Source organism: Budorcas taxicolor, chromosome 16, assembly GCF_023091745.1.
Source record: "Budorcas taxicolor isolate Tak-1 chromosome 16, Takin1.1, whole genome shotgun sequence".
Lineage (NCBI taxonomy): Eukaryota > Metazoa > Chordata > Mammalia > Artiodactyla > Bovidae > Budorcas > Budorcas taxicolor.
In genome coordinates, this window is record NC_068925.1 from 65,073,178 (window position 1) to 65,099,940 (window position 26,763).

Genomic DNA, 26,763 nt, shown 5'->3' on the forward strand with positions numbered 1-26,763 from the left:
TTGAGTACCTAATGTATGCTGAGTATTGAAAAGCATGTTTCATTTAGGCCTTTCTACAGCCTTGTGAAAAAACTAATATTGTTTCTGCCTTGGGGGATTCTGAGTGGTGAAGTAGCAACTTAGATCCAAGAAGGGAAAAGTCAAGGAGAAAAATAAAAGGATATTAAAGGAAGTCTTTGAGTAGTATAAGAGAGTTAATGCCAGAAGAAGACATAAGTTAAATGATACATTAACTGTTTAGAAGATTCTGTCACATACATGTCTCTTATATTCAGTGCCTTTACCATCTTTTCTATGTTTTTATTTTCTGGCAGGAATGGGTAACTGCCACTGACATCAGAGTAACTCTCAATCGCCTGAACACTTTTGGAGATGAAGTGTTTAACGACCCCAAAGTTCTCAAATCCTATTATTATGCAATCTCTGATTTTGCTGTGGGTGGTAGGTAAGTAAGCCATTAAATAACCTTGAAAGCCATAAAAGCTTTGGTGTAGGAGTGAATGTAGCCACTTATTTACAACAGCATTAGTAATGTTGTTAGACCTCATTATCCTGGAAACAAAGTAACTAGGTTTTCTAAAACCTTGTCCAATCAACACATTCAGTTCAGTCCCTTAGTCCTTTCCAACTCTTTGCGACCCCATGAATCACAGCACGCCCTGTCCATCACCAACTCCGGGAGTTCACCCAGACTCATGTGGATCGAGTCAGTGATGCCATCCAGCCATCTCATCCTCTGTCGTCCTCTTCTCCTCCTGCCCCAAATTCCTCCCAGCATCTGAGTTTTTTCCAATGAGTCAACTCTGCATGACGTGGCCAAAGTACTGGAGCTTCAGCTTCAGCATCAGTCCTTCCAATGAACACCCAGGACTGATCTCCTTTAGGATGGACTGGCTGGATCTCCTTGCAGTCCAAGGGACTCTCAAGAGTCTTCTTCAGCACCACAATTCAAAAGCATCAATTCTTCGGCGCTCAGCTTTCTTCACAGTCCAACTCTTGCATCCATACATGACCACTGGAAAAACCATAGCCTTGACTAGACAGACCTTTGTTGGCAAAGTAATGTCTCTGCTTTTCAATATGCTATCTAGGTTGGTCATAACTTTCTTTCCAAGGAGTAAGTGTCTTTTAATTTTATGGCTGCAGTCACCATCTGCAGTGATTTTGGAGCCCCCCAAAATAAAGTCTGACACTGTTTCCACTGTTTCCCTATCTATTTCCCATGAAGTGAAGTGCAAAGCCCTATGACAGGCACTGTAAAGCTACTGAGAAAGTGTGGGACTGACACTCACCTTCTGAGAAGGACCTGACCTTCTAGGATCCTGCAGATGAATGAGGCGCTATGTGAACGCGTGAAAAGTTAAATACTAATAGAGTCACATGCTTTAGATAAAGAGATACCATATGTCAGAGAATGCTTACAGGATAGTCAGGCGAGAGAAGCAAATCGAACCTAAGCTGGGCCTCAAAGAATAGGTAGGGTTTAGATGAGGAGAGAGGATGTTTGGGTTGGGTGCAGGAGGATGGACATGTCATGAGCAAAAGTTTAGAGTTTAAAGAATCTAAATCTCCTTGATGGAGGGAACATCTTACATGAATTGTAGAGTTGTAAACCAGAGAGAGTTTGAGAGCCAGAGACCTTAGCCAGTGGGCCAAGAATCTTGGACTGACTTCTGCTTGTATTAGCCTATGAAGTCTCCAGAGCAGAAACATGATTTTTGTATGCTATGTTCCTGGTATGGGATTGATGCTGAAGGGAAGCTGATGGAAGCTATAAGCAGTGAGCAATCATATACTCTTTTGGAGTAGGGCTCTGATATCAGAAGATGAGCTGCAGGCAGAGTGAAAGTAGAATATGATTGAGAGGATTTTATATTCCTGTTACGATCATCTTGGTGTTAGGTGACAAATGCTTGACACTGGGGTGGTGACAGCAGGGCGGAAAGGACCATTTAGGTGCATTTTGTGAAGAAAGAATTATCAGGATTGTAGTCAGAGAAGATTTGAAGGTTTAGTGATCAGGAGAATGGTAATAGCAATTTACAACAATATACACGGAGAAGATGAGCTCATTTGGCGAGATGGTGAGTTCAGGTATAAAATGTAAAGCTTTAAGTCATGGGGGACATTATATTTGTGTAGCAGTCAAGGACAGAAGCTTGGAAGAAAGAGGCAAGCTGGGGATATAATTTGGGATTCCTCCTAGTGCGCTGTAGATATTTCAGAAGTGTTTGAGTGTATTATTAAGTGGTGCCTGAACGGACCGCTGTCTTTAAAGAGCGAGCGAGGGGCACGGCAGCGCAGCAGATACTCATGGGGTTTTTCGCAAGTCCTTATTGTTCTAGGGCCTTCGTCTTAGGGATCCGTCAAGGATTCTTACCCCAACAACCCGAGGGAGTGTCTACCAGAGAGCCATATGGTGGTGTCGTGGCTGGCTCTTGCTGTCTCCAGATCAGAATGCTTTAAAATCATGATGACAGATAACTGCTGACGTTTACTGAGTTGTATATGCCCGTATAATCCCGGGCACATAAAAAGAGCAACCTCTTGATCTCAGTAACTCTATGAAATAGACATTATTCTCATTCTCTTACAGGTAAGGCACTGGTTAAGTTACATCTGTAAGTCACAGGCAGCCTGGCCTCAGAGTCCACGTTCTTTTTTTTTTTTTTTTTTTTAATGGCAGTATAATTGCTTCACAATGTTAGGTTAGTTTCACTGCACACAAAGTGAATCTGCCGTATGTATACACCCGTGTTCCTCTTAACCACTACACTTGGCTTCTTCTTGAAACACACACATTTCATTTCAGGAAAGGGTCCTACAGATGTCCTCAGAAATTGTCGAGGACTTTCTTTTTATGCCCAGTTAATGCTCCAGCCCCAGTTAAATAAAGCTACCTTTTTTGGTCAGGATTTTTCTTCATAACTAAAAACACAGCCATTACTTAATCTTGCTCAGCTCCTCAGTTTACAGTTGAGCTTGGTAAACTCAGAAACATTCGGAGGTTGCTGTTCATTCTCCGTGAACATCCTTTCTCTGTGTCCAGTCAGCTCTTTCTAGCTGTTTCTTCTTTTGAGTGTCTCTTCTCTCCCCAGGTGTAAGTGTAACGGACACGCAAGCGAGTGTGTGAAGAACGAGTTTGACAAGCTGGTGTGTAATTGCAAACATAATACTTACGGTGTAGACTGTGAAAAGTGCCTTCCTTTCTTCAACGACCGGCCATGGAGGAGGGCGACCGCCGAGAGTGCCAGCGAGTGCCAGCGTGAGTGCCCCGGCTTCCGTCTGCTGAGCTGTCTCGAGGCCTTTGGAGGGCGGGGGGAGTGGGTGACTTCCTTTGATTCTTCCTTGAGAGGAAAAGCCTGCAAGGCAGTGCTTCTTCCATAATTTGAGCATGTAGATATATATATATAAATATACATACATATATATATATAACCTGCAGGCACATCAGAGGAGAATCGTAGATACGTGGAATTGGCCACAAACATAAACTTGCAGGTTTTCTATTTCCTTGAGGAGCATACTAAACAGAATGGGAGCAGCATGTTCAAGGTCTGGCCTTTTCCTTAGTTCTAAATACTGGGCCAGTGTTCAGTTCAGTTCAGTTGCTCAGTCGTGCCCGACTCTTTGCGACCCCATGAACTGCAGCACGCCAGGCCTCCCTGTCCATCACCAGCTCCCGGAGTTCATTCAAACTCACGTCCATCGAGTCAGTGATGCCATCCAGCCATCTCATCCTCTGTCGTCCCCTTCTCCTCCTGCCCCCAATCCCTCCCAGCATCAGAGTCTTTTCCAATGAGTCAGCTCTTCGCATGAGGTGGCCAAAGTATTGGAGTTTCAGCTTTAGCATCATTCCTTCCAAAGAAATCCCAGGGCTGATCTCCTTTAGAATGGACTGGGTGGATGTGTAGCCTACACTAAAACATGGTTTTTCTAGTCTTTTCTTTGTTGCTCTTTAAAATATTCTTCTTCCTTCCAGTTCTTATTTCTTCAGACAGCCAAGGTTGCTGATCCACGTTAGTCAGGTGTGATGAGAAGTAGACCAAGACTACCATCAGAAGATTGTTTATCAGAATTATTTTTCTTCATCTCTCTAGAGAGTGAAATACAGAGAATTTTCATACTTCCCTTGTGCAGAGGCGAGAGGCTTTGAGAGGAAGAGTTGATCCTAGTACTCTTAGGAAGAGAGAAAATGAAAAAAGATTATACATTGTTTATTCCTTCATAAATGTCTTGGTTTATTCTGAAGAGATAGAGAAAGGAATCTTAGGAGAAAAATCATGAAACTGTGTAATCATGATTTGCCAAGGACTTAAAAAATAAGACACTTTTAAAGCAGCTATAACTTTCTTCTGTCCTTATAAATATTCCTTATCATACCTTCCTGGAAATAAAGGGACTAAGAAGGAAGACACTCTGAACTTGCAGGAATTATTGGCAGAAACCTTGAAAAGGGACCAATGTCTTGACTTAGGACTGTTTCCATTAGCTGCATACAGCACATTTTCATCTTTTCTTTTTTCAGCAAATCCCTGATTTTTAGGTGAGTTTGATAGCCTCCTCCTCTAGTGTTCCTAAGCCCTTGAACTTCTCTACATCTTTTACTGAACTGTAACATCCAGTGTTAGAAGCTACATGATAAAGGCTGATAAAAAGTGATTTCTCCTAAGATGTGACATCTAAGTAAATATGCACATGTGTTTGAACAGTAATCTGCTTAATGATGTCATATTTTGAGTCTATCAGGGAACATTATGAGAAAAACGAGTGTAATATGATTGCCAGCTTCTCACTGGCAGATGAACTGAATACAGCTAACAAGGCTTCGATGAGGAGCTAAGTCGGTTTGCTTCCCTTGGAAGTCCCTTCAGCACCATGACCCCTCAGAGAGAGAAGCTCCTGAAGTGGGGACCGTACTACAGTGTTGTCAGGTGCTGAGGGTAGGGAAGAGAAGATGACAGCTGTCTTCTCTTCTCAGCTGGTGATGAGGGAGCCACAGCATCTTCTTTAGTGGTGGCTTAGAACAGTGTAGACATGGGGGTGGTTCTGCCTCGTAGACTCCAGGCACCAGACCATTTAGGTGCTGTAAGCTGGGCTGATTGTGAGATAATCTAGGGAGGCTTGAGAGAAGAGAAAATAGCTGATGAAGAAGGGAATGGGAGCTTTTAAAATTACTTAACTCTCTAATTCTTGATGCTAGTGATTCAAGTTCCTAAAAAATTTTCAAGTATAACACTATAAAAGAACTAATGGAAAGGCAGGGAGGAGAAAAAAAATAGATACGTTAAAAAAATTTTTTAAACAAGTTCCTGCTGTATCTGAAATCAAATAAAATTTTATTTTTATTTAATAGTCAAAATACTATCTGTACTTGGGGCAGAATCAATAATCTGAAAAAAATCATGTTAATGCAAGTATAGTAAAGATTTTCAGTGACTGTAGATACGTGTTCTTAAAATATGGTTATGCCCTATAGGGACTATAGCTGCTTAACAGATGACCCACTGGGTACCGTGGCTTCCCAGTAGATAGAGGCATCTAGTGGGTATAGATTTCCCTTCTAGTGGATTTACTTTCCAGTGCATCTAGATTTCCTGCTTCCTTTTACAGAAGTACGTATTGTACCCAGTATGGCTCAGGTCACCCCAGTCTCAGTATGCAAGTAATCTGGCATTTTGAAATACATTAGTGGCTAATGTATTTGAATTGTCTGAGCCCTAAAATGGTAAACTGATCCCTTGTGCTTGGACTTGGTATTAAAATGAAGGATAAAGACTCTGAAAAATTGTAATTTGACTTGGCTTTTACTTGATGCTAAAGCTGAAAAACTCCAGTACTTTGACCACCTCATGTGAAGAGTTGACTCATTGGAAAAGACTCTGATGCTGGGAGGGAGGGATTTGGAGCAGGAGGAGAAGGGGATGACAGAGGATGAGATGGCTGGATGGCATCACCTACTCCATGGACGTGAGTTGGAGTGAACTCCAGGAGTTGGTGATGGACAGGGAGGCCTGGCGTGCTGCAGTTGATGGGGTCGCAAAGAGTTGGACACAACTGAGTGACTGAACTGATACTACTATCTGGAGATTCCCAAGTACAGGAATTAGTTATATTTTAAAGAGAAAATTACTCTGTTGTGTCCGACTCTTTGTGACCCTCTGGACTGTACAGGCCAGAATACTGGAGTGGGTACCTTTCCCTTCTCCAGGGGATCTTCCCAACCCAGGAATTGAGCCAGGTTCTCCTGCATTGCAGGCAGATTCTTTAACAACTAAGCTATGATGGTACCATTTTTGATAAGGATGAACATTTCCTTATAAGCTGATAACCTGACTATAAACACTTTATTGACAGACATACTTTTTTCGTTTTTTTAAAATGAGAAATGTATCTGGTGGTCATTCTACTACCTACCACCTATCATGGCTCAGAGGTAAAGAATCCGCCTGCAATGCAGGAGACACAAATGGAATCCCTGGGTTGGGAAGATCCCCTGGAGGAGGAAATAGCAACCCACTCCAGTATTCTTGCCGGGGAAACCCCATGGACAGAGGAACTACAGTCCATGGGGTTGCAAGAATTGGACACGACTTAGCATCTAAACCACCACCACCACCACCACCACCACCGTCACAGAGATATGGGGAGTTACAGTTTGGTTTGAGTCTTCTAAAATGCTGTTTGTAAAGAAACATGGATCTGACTTAACGTTTTGGCCAACAGCCTGTGACTGCAATGGCCGATCTCAGGAATGCTTCTTTGACCCTGAACTATACCGTTCCACGGGCCATGGGGGCCACTGTACCAACTGCCAGGACAACACAGATGGCGCCAAGTGTGAGCGGTGCCGGGAGAATTTCTTCCGCCTTGGGAACAGGGAAGCCTGCTCTCCCTGCCACTGTAGTCCTGTTGGTAAGTGACAGCCAGGGGCTGCTTCAGCCTGATGGGTTGGGAGACAAAATAAGCATTTCCTGTATCCCCAGGAGATAAAACTTTGTTTCCTTAGGATTCTCACAAGCTAAATGTAGAAGAGGGAATATTGTTATAATGTGTAAATGATTTGGCATCAGCCTGAACTCTCTTTAACCAGATGGAGCGTTTAGTTGATTTTCTGGTGTGTATAAAACGGGTTGGCCTGAGTAATGGTTTTATAAATAATTAGCAATAAGATCATTGAGACCATTTGAATTTGACTGTAGAAGTTTGGTTAGCTGCTCCGTGAGTTCTTCCTTAATGATTTTGTTTAGTCTAACCTCTTTGGAGGGCTAAACTCCTGCAGCATGTTGCTGTGTGTTCAGAGGAGCTGAGAGCTCTTAGTCTGTTCTACTTTTCCAGGAGTTTGAACTTTATTTGCCGTTCCTGCCTGTGTATACTTAAATTCTAGACACAGGCCCTAAGGAGCCTGTGCTTGTCCAAAATGACTGATTTCACATGCAGTTTATCATGGGTACAGAGTTATTTGTTAGTATTTTTCAATAATTATGAGTAGATTCATCTTAGGGTGTATGTCTGGAAAGTTTAAATGTCATAGTTTAAAGGGATATGGTTTTTGAGGAAGTTCTGTTTTAAAATTTGATCTTTATTCTCTTAGTTACCATCTAGACCCTGAACACCAATCTACATATTGAATTTCAAGCATTGTTTTTAGTTACCAGTTTTCTTTCTTTGAGACATTAGTTTTACTTTCCTATCTGGTGGTTGACATTGAGTGCTTTATATTTCAGGTTCCCTCAGTACGCAGTGTGATAGCTATGGCAGATGTAGCTGTAAGCCAGGAGTGATGGGGGACAAGTGTGACCGTTGCCAGCCTGGGTACCATTCTCTCACTGAGGCTGGGTGCAGGTAAGATTTTCTAAGGGGGCGGAATCTAATTGTAGCTGATTCTTAGTAATAGATCTTGTAGCTTATCTGCAGCCATATAAACATTTCCCCCCCATAATAATTATCACCAAGATTTAAGGCTTCTAGCTGTAATGATGATCCAGGATTGTTTTGTACAGAGATGAAGCAGTTTTTAATGTCTAAATGTGATGAGTGTCCTTGACTGAAATAAAATCCAAATACAAAGATGACTTTAGGATTAATTTTGCTTTTTATGTATTTTTTTTTAATCTATTAACATGTAAAACAAACGAATGTCTTGGAGCGAAATTTCTTTATCCTCTTATTTCATCATTTCACTCCGGTTTCCATCCAACAGGCCATGCTCTTGCAATCCTTCTGGCAGCATAGATGAATGTAATGTTGAAACAGGAAGATGTGTTTGCAAAGACAATGTTGAAGGCTTCAATTGTGAGAGGTAGCTCATTCTTTCTCTGGCTGCATTGTATCTTTTCTCATATTTCAGATACAAAAAAATACCTGGTTGTATCTTAATCTCTTTCAGATGCAAACCTGGATTTTTTAATCTGGAATCATCTAACCCTAGAGGGTGCACCCCTTGCTTCTGCTTTGGGCATTCCTCTGTGTGCACAAATGCCGTTGGCTACAGCATTTATTCTATAACCTCTACCTTTGAGACTGGTAAAGTAGACCATTCCTTCTGTGCCCTGGAATTTTGAGCCTAGGCTTACAGTATTAAAAAAGTCGGTAACTCTTTGAAGACTTTTTGAGACTATCAACACTTTTTCTTTTAATGTATGTGATTTTTGTTTGGCTTTTTTTTTTTTTTGGCTTTTAATTTAATGAAAACATATACAGATGGTTTTAGAATTTACCTGGGAGTATAAATGTTATATAAAATAAAGAAAAATATAGCTTCAGAGGTATAGCATATATAGGTACTGTTATAGCCTCCATGTACTCAAAAACTTGCATTGATGACTTTTCTGTATGTTTTGTGGAATATCGAGGAACTGAATTCAGGATGTTTGCAAGGTAATGGCACTTGTGTTTTCTTCCTCTGCTTGTAGATGAAGATGGGTGGCGTGCAGAACAAAGGGATGGCTCTGAAGCATCATTTGAGTGGTCCTCTGAGAGGCAGGATATTGCCGTCATCTCAGACAGCTACTTTCCTAGGTACTTCATCGCCCCTGGTAAGTAAGGCTAGGAAGCCGTGTGGTGTGGTATGTGATTGTGTTTATTCCTGACCTCACGTTTTTGCTCACCATTGTGTCTGCCTTCCAGCGAAGTTCTTGGGCAAGCAGGTGTTGAGTTATGGTCAGAATTTCTCCTTCTCCTTCCGCGTGGACAGGCGAGACACTCGCCTCTCGGCAGAAGACCTGGTGCTTGAAGGAGCTGGCCTAAGAGTGTCTGTGCCCTTGATCGCTCAGGGCAATTCCTATCCAAGTGAGACCACTGTGAAATACGTCTTCAGGTAAGGCAGTTTGGTTTATAAAATCTGACTTGACCAGAATTACAAAAGTGGTTTCTTTATCTAAGCGCCTCAGGCCTCAAGGTATGTATTAAAGAAAAACTTTGGTGTTCTCGATGTGACTTTGTAAAAGGGAACTTTTCCCTTGATTACCTGTACCTTTTCCAGCGGTATGGTCATCTCTGACGTGGTTAGACTGGCAGAGTAGTGCATCGTGGGTGGCATGGATGACCAAGAAATACTTTCTCAGCACCTAGAATTGTCCTTACAGAGGTTAATGTGCCCCTTCCTTTTTCTCTAGGCTCCATGAAGCGACAGATTACCCTTGGAGGCCTACTCTTACCCCTTTCGAATTTCAGAAACTCCTGAACAATTTGACCTCTATCAAGATTCGTGGGACATACAGTGAGAGAAGTAAGTTATGATATAATTAAGATAATCATTTAAGATGATTAGGAAAAAGGATCCAGAATCAAAAGGTTATCTCTAAAGTCCTAATATTATAAACTTGATCCTAAAGAAGTGGTATAATAAATTTCCTCATCATACATGGATTGTATAAAAATAATGCATTTTGAAACGTCTCTTAAGGACCTGGAGAAAATTAGCCAAAAATTAGTAATGGTGTTGTCTTATAATGGGTAAGCCTATTGAGGTTACATGATATATATAATTAGATTTTTCTAAGAATCCCAATATAATTCTACTGGGTCACATTCCATAACCTCCATTTCTTTTTACTTCTCCCTATGTAATTATCAAACCCTTTTAACTAAACCAATTATCAAGCCCTTTTAGCTAAACGAAAAGCTAAAATTTACTGAATGAACATTTGTTATAATTTTAGATAAACAAAGCTGTTTTTAAGTGTGCCTTTAAATTGTTTTCCTAAAATTTTTTAGAATGAGGACCTGTTTCTGTAGAAAGGTAGAGCTTGCTGGGGGAGAGGAAACAGGGCATTGGTGTGGCATCGGCAGTGGCATCAGCAGCTTGGTTGTGTTGATTTTTGAGGTGCTTGCATGAATAGCCAAATGAAAATGTATTATATGTAGTTAGAAATATGGATGGGGCTTAGTTGGGACTGGAAATGTAGAATCAGAGTTGTCAACGTGTGGGCAGCAATTTTTAAACTTGGAAATATGACAAAAAATGTAGGAAGAGAAAAGAAGCAATCCTGGAAACATGGTTATTTAAGGGCCATGATCTGAGACTCAAGAGAAAAAAAGAATTTTAAGGAAGAGGAACAGTTAACAGATTGAGAAAGACAGTACAATTGGATTTTGTTATTTGGCAACTAAAGAATCATTGGTGACTTTTTATTTTTAAGAGAAGTGTTGAAACCAGTTAGATTGCAGTGATTTAATTAAGTAAATTGATTTAATTAAGTAAATTAAATCACAAGTACATTTGAAGATGAAGTAAAATATTATTCTTTTAAGAAGTTCAGCTTTAAAGGGAGGAAAAGAGATAGATTATAATTTGGGACTAGGGACAGATTGAAGGAAGAATACTTTTAGGATGGGGAGACTTAACGATATTTGGAGTTGGAAGCACTTTAACAGTGGAGATGTCTTTCATGATCTAATGTTGAAAAAACCCATAAGTATATTAAAAGTTAAACTAAGTTCACAGCAAAAATAAGAGATGTCCTTTAGCTTCAGGTTGTCAGTTTCTATATAAACAAGTGATATTTCATAACATGGGGAGATACACTTAAAAGATAAGACTGTAAGAGATAGGAGTGGAATGAAAATTAAAGGGAAACTTGCTGGTATAATAAAAACTTGACCCTTCCATAGGGTGTTCCTTTTGAGCCTGTCACATTCACTGTTTGAGCTAAGCCAGTATAAGGCTTTCTCTATTTTTATTTTCTTTTGAAAACAAGAAAGTGTTATGATATATGGTGTAATAGCGTAATGGCTTTGGAATAATTATGTTTGTCAAAGTAGCCCTGATTATTCGAACTTGTTTAATTATATTTGCTATTTTATGCAGGGCAAAACATAAAGTTGCGTGGTCCTTATTGACAGGTGCCTTCCCTGCTTTCTAACCCTTAAACTCTATGATCAGTGCCTGCTTTTGTGGCAAAAGAACAAAAACATGGCTTCGTGGCTGTAGCCTTAAACTCTTCCTGTTCCCACGTTCTTCCTTCTGTCTTTTCTTGCCCCAGATCATTGCCCAATGCCTTTCGTTTTTCACATTGGTGGTTGGGTGTGTGTGCTAAGTCACTTCAGTCATGTCCCACTCTTTGCGACTCCATGGACTGCAGCCCGCCAGGCTCCTCTGTCCATGGGATTTCCTAGGCAAGAATACGGAAGTGGGTTACCGTTTCCTTCTCCTGGGGATCTGATTGGGAGAACTGTAAGATTGAAATCTCTCTGTGCATGTATGTGTGTATAAGTGTGTGTGTGTGTGTTTAAAAAATAAAAGTTTGATATACTGCCATTCCAGATACTTAGCACCAGGTACCTGGAGAAGGCAATGGCACCCCACTCCTGTACTCTTGCCTGGAAAATCCCATGGATGGAGGAGCCTGGTAGGCTACAGTCCATAGGGTTGCTAAGAGTCAAAAATGACTGAGCGACTTCGCTTTCACTTTTCACTTTCATGCATTGGAGAAGGAAATTGCAACTCACTCCAGTGTTTTTGCCTGGAGAATCCCAGGGACAGGGGAGCCTGGTGGGCTGAAGTCTATGGGGTCACACAGAGTCGGACACGACTGAAGCGACTTAGCAGCAGCAGCACCAGGTACCACATAATTGCTCTAAGTTGTATTTTCTAGTTATCTTCTCCAGTAGATTAATTAAACTAATGGTTGGCTGTCTGTGAAATTTTGAGTCTGGTTATCCTTTAGTGCTGATGACTTTTCATGAAGTTTTGGAAAACGGAAGCCAGTCCACTGATCCTCTTTCCCCCCACCACACACAGGTGCTGGCTATTTGGATGATGTCACCCTGGCAAGCGCTCGTCCTGGGCCCGGGGTCCCTGCAACTTGGGTGGAGTCCTGCACGTGTCCCGTGGGATACGGAGGGCAGTTTTGTGAGCTGTGCCTCTCGGGTTACCGAAGAGAAACCCCAAGCCTTGGCCCCTACAGTCCCTGTGTGCTCTGCACCTGCAATGGGCACAGCGAGACCTGCGACCCGGAGACAGGTGAGAGGATGACCTCTGGGGACTGCTAGAGCTAAATTCTCTTCAGCAGGCGGGTCAGAAATGCCCACTGTCTTCTTTGCTTGGATGCTTGCCTGTCTTCTCACACCTGCTCTCCAAATAGGTGTTTGTAACTGCAGAGACAACACGGCCGGGCCGCACTGTGAGAGGTGCAGCGATGGCTACTATGGCGATTCGACTGCGGGCACCTCCTTCGATTGCCAGCCCTGTCCGTGCCCTGGGGGCTCCAGCTGTGCTGTTGTCCCTAAGACCCAGGAGGTGGTGTGCACCAACTGTCCTACTGGAACTACCGGTGAGTCGGCTCTACCCACAGGAGCGCTTGGGAAAGAAGGGCTTTGGAAGGTTTTAGGATTTTCTGGTTTGGTTCCATGACTGGTTTTCCCAGCAGCAAAAGTTTTGTTGGAAACAGGTTTATTATGGATTCATAAAATGCATATCTGATATTAATAATAGCTGACATAATATTTATGGCCAGGTGCTTTTCTAAGCACTTTAACATATACTGCCTCATTAATCCTCGCAACCCTCTGAGATAGCTTCTTGTATTATCCTCAGGTTGTTTGTTGCTATTTAGTCGCCAAGTCATGCCCGACTCTTTTGTGAATCCATGGACTGTAGCCCACCAGGCTCCTCTGTCTGTGGGATTCTCCAGGCAAGAATAGTGGAATGGGTTGCCATTTCCTCCTCCAGGGGATCTTCCTGACCCAAGGCTCCAACTCAAGTCTCCTGCGTTGGCAGGCAGATTCTTTACCACTCAGCCACCAATATTTATTTGGTTGCGTCGGGTCCTAGTTTCCCTGACTAGGGATCGAATCCACGTCCTTGGCATTGCAAGGCAGGTTTTTAACCACTGGACCAACGGGGAAGTCCATCCTCAGGTTACAGCTAAGAACACCGAGGCACAATTAAGTGACCTGTCCAATGATGGATGGCTGGTCATGGAAGACGCTGGAGTTTCAGCCTAGACATTCAGGTGCCAGCAATGACGATTTACCACAAGATACTCTCTCTTATAAGATGTGATTCAAAACTTGATTTTCAGTTTGTGAGGCCGCCCAGGGATTCTTGATGTAAAGCGGCATTTAAAAAATTATTTTTCTCTAAATAGTTGTTTCAAATGTATCAGAGCCCATCACATTTAGTTGGGAATAAAATATTTTTATAGCTTTGGATATACCTCTGTTCCCATTCTCTGAGTTTCTTTCTTTTTGATAAGAACACTGAAGTAGATCTTTGCTAGCTGCTCCAGGAGCTGGCTGTGCTGGTTGACAGAGGAGCCTGGGGCTCACTGGTGACAGTGCCGCTGCTTCCACTGACTGGAGCCTCCGTGTAATAAGAGGTTCTGGCCAGTCGGCCAGCCTTTGACTCTACTATAAGCTCTTTGTTCAAAAAATTTTGCTGCAGAGCGTGAACATAAACAGAACAACCGAAACACTGAGCTCATAATCTGCATCTCTCTTGTCTCATCAAAAACACTCTTTAATTATTGGGAAGCATTAAAACACTCCGCCTTCCTTCCACTCCTCCCCCTGACCCCACACCAAGCGCCAGGCAGTGCCACACAGGGAGAGCCAGTCGTTTGCTTAAGGCAGTTGAGGAAATGAGGAGTAGAAGTTAGTATAGAATTTCATATTTTTAACTTTTCTTTTTTTTGTTTAATAAACAAAACAGTGGCCCAGTAGAGTCTCTTTCAAATAGACTTCTCCAGCCTCATTCCCCACCACCTGCCTCTGCACTGGTACCCTCTTCTCCAAGCCCCCCCGGTCTTGTCTTCCCTCAGATGCACCCGACTCTGGCCTGCCATGAATTATTGCTCATGAACTAGAATGCTCACCCAACTCTCTTATCCAGATCTCTTTTCTTAGCCAGCTCCTAACTGTTCTGCGGGTTGAGTTGAGTCATCACTTCCCCAGAATGGTTTTCCTCAGTGAACCCTCTCTGTGCCACTGCCCCAGTTTCTTAGGACCCTTTACTCTGCTGTCAGAGAGTGTAGTAAGTATCTCACCGTGTCTACACTCAGAAGCATTTAACAGAGCATTTTGATAAGAGATCCCTCTACTCATTGTTCTTTCACTGGTCAGTGAACTGAACAGTTAAGCACTGTGGAGTCGTTCTCATGTCTATACTAAATAGTACAGACGGTGAAGTAAAATTATTTGGGATGCTTATAGAAAGATGGAATATCGTATAGGAGATTTTAGAAAATGTTATGTTAGTCACTAATTAAATGCTTCTCACAGAATATTTGTGAAATATACAGCTGACCCTTGAACTGTATGGATTCAAGGTTCAAATCACAGGTTTGAATTGCATGGGTCCATTTACATGCAGATTTTTTTCTGTAGTAAATACTGCAGTGCTACAGTCCATGGTTGGCTGGATCCGTGGACGTGGAATTGTGAGTACAGAGGAGCCACATGAGGTGGGGGCTGGAATTTCAGAATGTATTTGTGGATTTCTGACTGTGCAGGGCAGCAGTCAGTCAACCCCTGACTCCTTGCATTGTTCAAGGGTCAACTGCATTTGTTTTGTGAGGTATCACCTGGATTGAAGGAAATGATCTATAGCAATTCTTGAGGATGTTAATTAGAATATAGAAGTCTGTGTGAAACCAGCACAAAACCTTTTAAAATATATATATATGATCACTGTTTATTTTCCTACATTCTGGTTTGCTTTTTATAGCGCTTTTTAGCTGCTTGATATTTTTATGTGTATTCATTTGTTTATTGCTTATCTCCCCCTTCCATCCCCAGAGTTAAGATCCTTGAAGCAGGGACTTTGCTCTGTTTTATTCACCTTTGTATCCCTAACACCCAAAATAGTGTTTGGCACATGTATTTGTTGAATGAATGCGAGTATTTATTAAATAAATGAATGGAGGTTGCAGATGCAAAGTGAGATGTTCCTCATTTAGAAGACTGTTGGAGAATGGAATAACTGATGATAGCCACTGAGATCTTCGTGCATGATTCACTTCTGCATTTAATACTTAAAACGATCTTTTCAACTAAATTAATAATACTAATTTTTTTTCAACAAAATTGTTTGAGTGCGTGGCATTGGGATTATGAAGATGAATAAAGGAGGGTCCCTACTCTCCAGGGTCTAAAAGTGGAGGGAAGTACAGAGATCATTTTCATACAGTGTTAGTTCAGATAAAGAAATGCACTCAAGAATGCTAAAGGAGAAAAAAGACACCTCTCCGGCTACCGGCAGAATAATAAGAGAAGTCTATAAATTGCCCAAGTCATGTAGGTAGTACACCCTGGATTTGAACCTACATCCTAGACTCTGAAACAAAGGGGCGGGCTAGCTAAAGCTTTGGAGAATATTTTGCAACGAGAGCTTTGAAGGGCTACCGTGTAGCTCTGTTTTGACTTTTCTAAAAGATTTTTCAGTTGAGTTTTATTCAAGGCAGGTTTTAAGACATTTGAATGTGTCTCTCTGGCTGCGTCTGGCCTTAGTTGTGGCGCAGGGTGGCTTTCGTTGGAGTGCGCGGGTTTCTCCCTGGCCGCGGTGTGCGTGGGTTTCTCCGTGGCCGCGGTGCGTGGGCTTGGTGGTTGCCGCACCAGGGGCTTAGTTGCCCCACAGAATGTAGGGTCTTAGTTCCCTAACCAGGGATCAGACCTGTGTCCCCTGCACTGGGAGGCAGATTCTTAACCACTGGACCACCAGGGAAGTCCCTAAGACGTTTAAAATATGGATCATATCTAAACTAGCTAAATTAACTGATGAAAAGGCAGAACTGAAGTACTGTCTTAATCCTACGCTGGAGAAGGATCTTGTGTCTGGAAACTGTTGTATTTACCTCAGAGGCAAAAGGGCCCCTAGCTTCCCATCCCCTTTTAACATCCTGTTTCTTCACGCCCTGGCCCCTCCCCCTGCTTCATCAGTGGTCCGTTTGCCAGCTGCAGCGGGCAGTTTTCTGTCCTTACCTGACCTGGAGTTTCAGCAACACTGGATACTGCTGACTGCTCCCTTTGCTCCAGGTTCTGCTCTTGCCTTTTGTGACTCTTCCCTCCCCTTGGTTTTCTTCTCCCTTTCTTCTCTTCTTTTGGGTCTCCCTTTGATCACTTCTGTTTCTCAGCCTGGGGTTTTCTTGTCAACTTTATCTGTATGCTCTCCTTAGGTGAGCACCTCTCATCTTTAGGCTTCAAAAGCCCCTCCTTGCCTACAGCTGGAAAATCCTTGCTTTCACCCCTGACCTTGCTCTCTTGAGGGCCAGCTACCTGCTTGCTGTCTCTACCTGAATGGTGGGTAGGGAGCCTTCCATCGGCCCCTCCATATCCATGCTCTGCGCTGCCCCACCCTGCTGAGACCTGTGTGCGCTGCGTCACACGGCCCCCTCCGCTTGGTGGGAAGCACATGGGAGATCCGAGGAAAAGAGGATGAGGGCAGAGTATGTATTCCAAGGCCCCGTGTCTGAAGCGTCTCTCGGCTCTTGGCAGGTGACCTTCTCCAAACAGCTCTTTCTGATAAAGTTAGAAACTGTTAGGTTCTGGTAACTGCTCACCCCTTGAGGTCAAGGTTATGGACCCCTGTGTTACTATCCCAAGTACTACACTGTACTTGAGGTGTCTCAGCGCTCTCCCCTGCCTTCTGTAGATGCTGTCTTTATTAACTCTGCTCCAGTGTTGCTAGTTTGAAGGTGCCAGAATATTTTCTATTGTGACTTTGAATCAGACAGCCAAAGGAATCTCACATTTAAGCAAATCCAAGCTAGGTCTTTGATCGTCTCCAATTCTGACTCTGTTCCTTCCCTGGTCTTTATCTCCATTCACCTGTTTGCTCAAGCTAAAACCCTAGGCTTATCCTTGATTCTTCTTTCTTTCATTTCCCAGGAGTCAGCCAGAAGGTGTTAGTCTCTCAAATCTGACCACTCTTTACCACTTTCACTGGTAACCACCCTCTTCTACACCATTGTCATCTCTCACCTGAGATCGCCTCCTAATTTGCCTCCATGCTCCACTCTGCTCTCCTACAGCCCATTCCCCAGACAGCAGCCAGAATAATACTTTTAAAATGTAAATCAGATCTCATCACTTAGAAACTGCACCCCCCCCCCAATAGTATCTCACTGCACTTTAATTTAAACTCAGTTTCCTTACTGTGCCCTACATGGCTGCTGTTACTGCTTCCACAAGCTCATCTTGCTTTCCTAGAACATTCTTCCCTTGAATATTATCATGCTTTAGTTCCTTGTGTCTCTTCATTGTCATCCCAAATATCTCCTCTTAGAGAGGAACCATCCGATATGAAGTAGCCCTTGACCTGTCTCTCTCATCATATTTTCTGTTTTAACTTTTTCATGCATGTCAATATCTGATGTGGTCTTGTTTATTTGTTTGTGAACTCCTCTCCCTCAGGGGCAGCACAAGCCTTGTGAGAGCAGAGACCTCATCCACCCTGTTCTCCACATCATCCTGGCCAACCCTAGAGCAGTCTGTACTTGAAAGATGCTCAGGCAGTGTTAATGGGATGAGTAAATGAACAAACCTCTATTTTTCCAAAACCAGTTTAGGCTAATTTAGGTCCAGTTGGCTACAAAGACACCACAAACATAACTTGAGCTAATAATGGTGGGCAAGTGGAAAAGGAAGGATGAGGAGCAGTGAGTTTAATGCCGTGGAAAGAGCCTTGAGTGCTGGCTCTGTCTCTTTTACAGAGAGGCAGAGTTAGTTCCTTGGTTGTGGGCAAATTTCTTAGCCCGTCTGTTTCTTTCTCCATAATAAGAATGAGTAGCAAATGAGGATCTCTGAGGTCTCTCCTGTGCCGGCTGACACTGCCCAAGCAAGGATTAGTAGATGCCTTTTATGTTTTAAGAAAATGATCCTGCCAAACCTGCTGTATGGGGCTTCCCTGGTGGCTCAACTGGTAAAGAATCTGCCTACAATGCAGGAGACCCAGATTCGATCACTGGGTCAGGAAGACCCTCTAGAGAAGGGAATGGCAACCCACTCCAGTATTCTTGCCTGGAGAATTCCATAGACAGAGGAGCCTGGTGAGCTATAGTCCATGGGGTTGCAAAGTCAGACATGACTGAGTGACTCTCAGTTTTTCAACTCTGTTGTATGAGGAATGAAAGATATGAAGAGGCATTTTCAGGGACTTCCCAGTGGTTCAGTGGTAAAGAATCTGCCTTCTGACGCAAAAGACATGGGTTCAGTCCCTGATTGGGACACTCAGTCCCACATACTACAGGGCAACTAAGCCTGTTCATTGCAGCTAGAGAGTCGGTGTGCCACAGCAAAAGATCCAGTGTGCTGCAGCTGAGACCCCGCACAGCCAAATAAATAAACAAGCATTTTTTAAAAACCATGTTTAAAAAAAATGTCATCTTTCAGTTTTCTCAATATTATTGACAAAAGCAGACACAGGTGAATGTGCCAACCCTTGGGGCTGGAAAGGTTAGTAAAGCCTCATTCACACTCTTAGGGCATGATTTCAGTTAATTCTCAAAACAGCTGGAGAAGGAGGCAAACCGGGTGCTGTATTTCTGAAGACATGGAGATGTGTCCACCAGTGGCCGGGCACCATGCCAGAGCTGCAGCCCAGGTCGTCTTCTCTCCTAGGCTGATGCCATGTCCATGGCACCGTGTAGCATTGCGCCTGGTGGTTCCTCCAGACTGTCTGTAACCAGTGGCACTAGAAACATCTAAGGCCTTTCTCTCGTAACATCAGATTGTCTCACACGCAGGTAAACGATGTGAGCTCTGTGATGATGGCTACTTTGGAGACCCTCTGGGTAGTAACGGCCCCGTGAGGCTTTGCCGCCTGTGCCAGTGCAATGACAACATCGATCCCAACGCGGTTGGGAATTGCAACCGCCTGACGGGAGAATGCCTGAAGTGCATCTATAACACAGCCGGCTTCTACTGTGACCGGTGCAAAGATGGATTTTTTGGAAACCCCCTGGCTCCCAATCCAGCAGACAAATGCAAAGGTAACCAGCCATCGGCCAAATCCTCTCACAGTTACACTTACGCTGCGCGTCACTGTACGGTCTCTTTAAATATTTACAGTTGTCTGGTCTAATGCAGCGCTGTTCCATAGAGGTATAGTGTGAACCACTTAACGTAATTTAAGTTATTCTAGTAGATACAGTACAATAAAGAGAAGCAGGTAAAGTTAATTTTAACATTGTAATTTATTTGACATGTCTAACGTATTATCATCTGAGCAGCTAATCAATAAAAAATAGTTGAGATGTACGTTCCTTTTTTTTCCACACTGCTTCTTCAAAGTCGAGTGTATGTTTCACGTTGACAGCGCATCTCCGTTCAGTGACTGGTGGCTGCTGTATTGGACAGCACAAGTCGAAAGACTCTGTTTGTGTCGTGTACACTTGACGGCTCCTCTCAGGCGATGTGTCTCTTTTGCTGTCTGTGTCTTCCTGCCGTAGCCTGTGACTGCAACCCCTACGGGACAGTGAAGCAGCAGAGCAGCTGTAACCCCGTGACCGGGCAGTGCGAGTGTCTGCCCCACGTGACCGGCCGGGACTGCGGCGCTTGTGACCCCGGATTCTACAACCTGCAGAGCGGGCAGGGCTGTGAGAGGTACAGTGATGGGTACCTTTGGTGCGGGCAGCCTTGGCTTTTTTTTAATTGTGACAGATGAATTTTTGTAAGTTATATTTCACAGTTGGTTTGGCTTTGTTCGGGAGTTATTTGAGTGCCTGAAACAGGCAAGGCAACCTTAAGAGGTGATGCTGGAGAGCTGTAATGAAGTAATGAGAGCATAGAGTGGAGACAGTGGCACCAGCTGTGTCAGCGTCACCTGAGCAACATTTTTTTAAAAAAATGCAAATTATAAGGTCCTTTCTGAGACATTTGGAATCAGAACTTCTGGGCTTACAGAGCAAAGCTCCACCTCAGCGCCCATGCAGTGCCAGATTGGAGAGCCATGGAAAGTGGTTTTAGTAGTGGAACAGCAGTATTTGTGTGGGTTAGGTTAGAAAAAGAAGATCTTAGTAGAGCTCATGAAAATTACTGGAACCTCAGGAACCTTAACATCTGTCATCATTAAAACATTCTGTTTTCTGATACAAAATTGTATCAGTCCTGTGCTGAAAGGAAAAAAAAGAAAGGTTTGCTTAAAGTCTGTTTTTCTTACCCAAGAATTGTATGTGTTCATTTATTAGGTGTGACTGCCACGCTTTGGGTTCCACCAACGGACAGTGTGACATCCACAGTGGCCAGTGTGAGTGCCAGCCTGGCATCACCGGTCAGCACTGTGAGCGCTGCGAGGTCAACCACTTTGGGTTTGGACCCGAAGGCTGCAAACGTAAGGGGCGTGGGTGGCATAGACGTCTTCAGTCCCCTCTCATCCCCGTTAGAACTGTGAATCCAAAATGTTTTACCAGTCTCCTTGTAGGCCCACAGCTCACAGTCAGGGCTATACCCAAGTCCTCAGAGATGCTTTACAGAAACATGACCCATTTCTAAAACTCAGAGGACCGAAAGCCTCTCTGGTTTCTTAGCAACCACCCAACTCATGTCTTCTTTTATAGTGTTTCTGATCCTTCCTTTTTGGGGTCTTTCATATTTCCAAGTGATTACCCTTTGATTACCGAGCCGCCTCCTGTGCTTAATGAAACTTTTTAATTGATCACATTCTCTGTGCAGATGATGAAGCTGTGAGGGACTCTGCTCAGACGTGTTTGTTGACTTACTGACTGCAGTTGCTTCCCACCCTTGGGGCCCTTTTGGTGCGCTTACATGTCCACATCTGCTGCTCTTTGGCATAAACACTTGCCTGGAATTAGGCCGCAGAACAGTTTGGGTTTTTGCTTTCTGAATTCCTTCGTTTCTCCTGTGGAATGCGGCATAGGTCATTGACTCCGTTCAGAGAACAACATGAGTAAACAAACTACAAAATAATGGAAAATCAGCACTAGCATTTGGGTGTTCTAGTTCCTTAGAGAAAGAAAAAATTAAACAGTTGGAGAGATGAAGGTAGAGATGAATTCTTGGAAGTGCACGAAAAGGGCACTTTCTGTAATGGGCTGATTTCTACTTCATAGACTAGTTTGTATAATTATTCAGTCATAGGAAATGTGCCCCCTCCAAAAGATGCTCACTTTACTTTAAAATTTACTGTTGTTTTAAAAATGTCTGTCTTCTCTGCTGAGCAGGCATAACCATTTAAATTCTCCTAAATCAGCCTGTTTTTCACAAAGCATCTACTTCTAATGATAGTACAGTTGGCTTATTGATATCACTCTGAGCTTAAAGAAAATGCACTCTTCCGTTCTTTTCCTTATTATGCACCCTTTTCCCTTTATTCTGCAGCCTGTGACTGTCATCCTGAGGGCTCTCTTTCCCTCCAGTGCAAGGACGATGGTCGCTGTGAATGCAGAGAAGGCTTTGTGGGGAATCGCTGTGACCAGTGTGAAGAGAACTATTTCTACAATCGGTCTTGGCCTGGCTGCCAGGAATGTCCAGCTTGTTACCGGCTGGTGAAGGATAAGGTCAGCTGTCAACAGTGCATGCGTTCATTCAATTCAGCAGACGTTGAATGGGCACTTCCTATGCTCTCAGCTCTAGAGAAAATATGGTGAACCAGATAGATCCAGCCTTTGTTCTCAAGGGCTCAAGTGCCGACTGGGAGACACAAAATAAAAATTAAAGAAATACTAACTGAGATAAGTACAAGAAAGAATGCAGAGAATAACTGGGGAGAACTACTTTCTATAAAGCCTCTGTGGAAATTCACTTAAGGTGAGATCTTAAGGATAAGAAAGATCAAGCTAAAGGAGAAGTGATGGGTAGGCTGTTGCAGGAAGAAGGAACGTGGGGTACAGTGGCCTCGAAGCTCGAGGGTATCTGGATCCTGCTGAATGAAGAGGGAATGGTTTGTGATAAGACTGGAGAGGTCGTTGGAGACTGCTTATGTTGCACCATGTTGACCAGAGTAAGAAATTTAGATTCTATTCAAAATCCAATGGGAGTGCGCTAAAGAGTTTTAAGCTGGGAAATTCAGTTTATACTTCAAGAACACTCTGCTGCATGCAGTTGGATGGTTAGGAATAGGGCAAAAGGGAAAGCCTAGACTGAATTAGATAAATATGTGTGTTGAGCAAGGCAGGATATAAGAGAGGGTCAGGATAGGGAAAGAGAAGAATCAAGGATGGATCTTGGGTTGTTTTGCTTAAGGTAGTTGGAGGCACTCCTTATTGAGATGGAGATGATTCAGAGACTACATATTTAAGAGAAAAAAAATCAAGGGTATAGTTTTGGATATTACATTGAGAATACCTGTCAGAGAGCCAAGTGGCGGTATCAGGAAAGTAATCTCAAATGAGAGAGAGCGATCAGAACTGGAGAATCGTCAGTGCGCAGAGTTTAAAGTCAGCGGAATCAGCCTGACAGTTTTTCTTTTGAAACCAGAGAAATGAGGAATAACTACTCCTGTTATCTGCTTGAAAGTTTACATACGTGGAGTATGTAGACCTCCACACGTAGAGAGCACTGCTTTGATTATTGTTTCTGCAGGTTGTGCAGTCAGGTTCTGCAGGAATGTTTATGCAGCTTGCCTTTCCCTTTTCCTTTTTCATCCTGTTTAGGTTGCTGATCATCGAGCCAAACTCCGGGAGTTAGAGAACCTCATTGCAAACCTTGGAACTGGGGATGCGATGGTGACAGATCAAGCCTTTGAGGATAGGCTAAAGGAAGCGGAGAGGGAAGTTACTGACCTCCTTCGTGAAGCCCAGGATGTCAAAGGTACACAAAGTGAAACAAGTGGGTAATTTCTGCGAGGTGGGCTGTCCTTAAATGTGGCTCTTAGTTCAAGGGTAAATAGTATGGTTTTATAAAATCCTTTCTCAGTTTTTAAACTATGTTTAGAATATGAATGATTTCATTTTTTAAACATGTAGAAAAGAACCTGTGAATGTTTTAAGATACACTAGGCAGAAGTAATTCTCCCATTACATCAGACATGGTTAGATGTTAAAACGCAAGCATTTTGTAAATCCTTGGATCAAGGTGCTCACCATTGGTCTGAGGGTTTTCTCCATCATTGAAATCCAGGTGCTTGCCAGATACTCACAGTAAGTGTGCATTAACATTAATACACTTGGGGCCGAAGTGATCAACTTCCCTGTTGACTCCATTTCCACTATGAGTTAGAGAAGTCTTCTGGTCAGGGTACAGGTCAACGAAAACTAAATATGTTGCTTATTTCCTGTTGTAAATGTCCCTAAAGTTTTATAAAATGATTGAAGTGTAAAAGGAAGAAATTGGATGTGTCTGGTTTGAGTAAGTTTGTTTAATTTTTGTAGGACAGTCCAGAAATTGTTCTATGAGGTAAGTTTTTAGAAATGGAAAAATGAGATGTGGAAAACATGTTTTTTGTTTCAGTTGTTACATTTTAAGTCTTAAACCTAGATTAAGAAGAATTTATAGGTTTCCTGTTCTGTATAAATAATGGTGGGGGTTTTTTTTAGAATGTTCATTTTTCAAATTTTGACACGTTTTTCCATTAACATATTCTCCTGTAACAACAAATTCATATCTATCCTGCCATGTCCATTGAAGAGTTGAATGTGGGGTGGTCATTCTTAAGTGCCGATCAGCCACCTAAGAGGTGGGGTGTGGCACACAGCTCTGGTGCCAACACCTCGAGCTCAGTCAAGTGGCAAGAAAGCGAGGTCGGCCAGCATTGCCACTCATCCAGGCTCCACACCTTGGTGTAGCCGCAGCCCATCGGGCTCTTTTCAGCCACAATGACTGTAGCCTTTCCTCTGCCCACGCAGGTGATTCTGTGGGACGAAGTGCTAATAGGAGCTGTGGCCACCACACTTGCCCCTGAGCCGCCCGAGGGATGGGGAGCATAATGCGTTCCTGCTTCTGCTAGCTTTGGGAGCCACCAGAGTGAGGCTGGGGTTTAAAATCCACTCCCACTAAGTCCTGGCTCATGGAGTTCCTGGCTGACCTTTCCCACTTAGGTTCAAACTAGCCAAGAATAAGAATGTCTTCATAATGATTTATCCTTTCAGACTCTCCCTAAGTATTCATTTGTAGCTTAAACTTGTGTTTATTCTTCAGTTTTGAAAGGAGATTATGCGGTACAAGTGGACACTTGGAATTAGAGGGCTTTGAAGTGATCCACTTAGGTTATCTCTTCCCTTTTTGGGGGGGATACTATTGTTTCTCTAAAGAACTGGCCGAAGAGATTGATAGGTTACCTTCTTGGAGTTTGAAATGGAAAGGGCTTCTTAGCTTCATTGGGTGCTTCCTAAAGCTAAGTGATTCTCCATAATTTCAACTTGTTTTTTATTTTGTGTTTTGTTACAAAGCTTTGGATTGTCAAGAATTGTTTAAGCAATATCTGAACAGGGTCATTCTGTAGTTCGATGAGTGTTTTGCAGTCTACCAGCTTTGCATGTGTATTGATTGGGTGACCCTGCTTCCAAGATGCTGTTTTCCAAGGCTGTATTCCTTTGTTGATCTTGACTTCAACTTCTCACCTCTTGTACATACCTTGGAAAATTCAGATGCCAACACTAGCATCATGCAGAATCAAGCACTGGTCAGTGTGAATAAGATTGACTTAATGGTTTCTGTATATTAATATAACCTCATGATGTGAGAATTTTAATAATGTCAGAATTATCTTTGTATGGGCTTATATTTGTTTCTTGATTGATGAGGGTACAGCTATGTGGTTTAAATCGAATGGGCAAAATTAAGAAAGAACAATTCAAAGAACTATTCAAAAGCAGAGATCAGTCTGAAATTACGTGGATGTGTGGGGTGGCGGCAAGAGTCTACTTAGATTGAAATTTTAAAAACGAATTTAAGGTGCTGTATTTCAACTTCTGTTTCAAACTGAGTGTTCTGCTAGTTTAGAAAACTGTGCAGCTCTCGGGTCTGGTAGTGCTTTTACTAGCACTGTATTTTTATTCAGTCTTGCATGTGCTGGAGTGTCAAAATCTTCGCTTCATTAGGTATGTTTTGAGTGTCTTGTCTTTGCCAGTCATTGTGTAAGACTGGGATGCCATGTGGAGTAAGAAAGGAGGGTCTTGTTGTCAAGTGGGAGAGATGGTGTGTTCATCTCCAGTTAAACACAATCGGAGACCATGGTTGAACGTAACAGTGGCCGTACTGCTGGGCACAGTGAGGACTGACCAGCTGCTCTGCTGGCTTCGGGAAACTTGTCAGAAAGATGCTGTATTTGGAAGCGTGATGAGAAGCAGTGCCTCAGGTTTCATATGAGATGATACGTCCCCCCCTTCAGATAATTTATGAACTTTCTTCTGCACTGCTATTGCAGATGTAGACCAAAATTTGATGGATCGCCTCCAGAGAGTGAATAACACCTTATTCAGCCAAATTAGCCGTTTACAGAATATCCGGAATACCATTGAAGAGACCGGAAACTTGGCTGAACAAGCGCGTTCCCGGGTCGAAAGCACAGAGCAGTTGATTGAAATCGCATCCAGAGAACTTGAGAAAGCAAAGGTTGCCATCGCCAATGTGGTGAGTGACTGGGACAGTCTGAGGTGGGAGGGGGCGCCCCTTGGTCATTGACAGCAAGCCTTTTACTGGTAGTGGAGTGCTTCCTCTGATAAACTGATGCCTTGTATCTTTTTCTTTGTCTCTAAACGTGGAGGAAGAAAGCCACGTTGCTCATAGTTGCCATGAAATAGTTAGCCCAAACTGAATTAAAACCAAAGGACATCTGGGTCCTGTCTCTTGTTTTGGTCCTTCTAGGCAATTTAAGCTTTCTTTATTCTCTGCTGAAAATAGAAATAATAATCTGTAGTCAAGGATGCTGATATTAACTGAAGATCTCTTAAACGAAGAGGCATTCATTCTCTAAATAATACTGATAAAAAGTTAGTTTTGACGCTTGTTGATTAATATGAATAATCCCCTCCTTTGAGATCAGCGCCTTGTTTACTTCCTCTTCAGTCAGTCGCTCAGCCAGAGTCTACAGGGGACCCCAACAACATGACCCTTTTGGCAGAAGAGGCACGGAAGCTTGCTGAACGGTAACCTGCAGATCCCTTGTTAACGATTAAGTTATGGCTTGTGTTATGGCGTGTACATGTTCCATCCTACACCCACAGACACTTCCCACATAATTACTTCTGCAAAGTTTGCTCTCTTTTCTGAAATGTTACGTACTGTACTCTGAAAAGAACTACGTGTACTCTTTTCTTCCCTTTCCTTTGATATTAGAATATTTATTTTGAATATTAGAATGTGATGGTTTGGAGGGACATTGTATCTACATGTCTAAGGAAAATTTAGATTTTAAATTTTGAAACC

General features: G+C 42.9%; 1 protein-coding gene across 1 annotated transcript in view; it reads left to right on the plus strand.

Moving 5' to 3' along the window:
* Positions 1–26,763, plus strand: part of LAMC1 (laminin subunit gamma 1) — a 121,166-nt gene that overhangs the window by 79,117 nt on the left and 15,286 nt on the right. The window contains exons 3-20 of the mRNA XM_052654250.1: positions 315–445; positions 3,099–3,265; positions 6,727–6,915; positions 7,728–7,845; positions 8,204–8,302; positions 8,390–8,526; positions 8,916–9,038; positions 9,130–9,319; positions 9,618–9,730; positions 12,245–12,466; positions 12,588–12,776; positions 19,185–19,430; positions 19,890–20,043; positions 20,628–20,770; positions 21,778–21,956; positions 23,052–23,208; positions 25,763–25,968; positions 26,404–26,483. Coding sequence (XP_052510210.1) covers positions 315–445; positions 3,099–3,265; positions 6,727–6,915; positions 7,728–7,845; positions 8,204–8,302; positions 8,390–8,526; positions 8,916–9,038; positions 9,130–9,319; positions 9,618–9,730; positions 12,245–12,466; positions 12,588–12,776; positions 19,185–19,430; positions 19,890–20,043; positions 20,628–20,770; positions 21,778–21,956; positions 23,052–23,208; positions 25,763–25,968; positions 26,404–26,483 — 2,843 coding nt within the window. The remainder of the gene's footprint in view (positions 1–314; positions 446–3,098; positions 3,266–6,726; positions 6,916–7,727; positions 7,846–8,203; positions 8,303–8,389; positions 8,527–8,915; positions 9,039–9,129; positions 9,320–9,617; positions 9,731–12,244; positions 12,467–12,587; positions 12,777–19,184; positions 19,431–19,889; positions 20,044–20,627; positions 20,771–21,777; positions 21,957–23,051; positions 23,209–25,762; positions 25,969–26,403; positions 26,484–26,763) is intronic.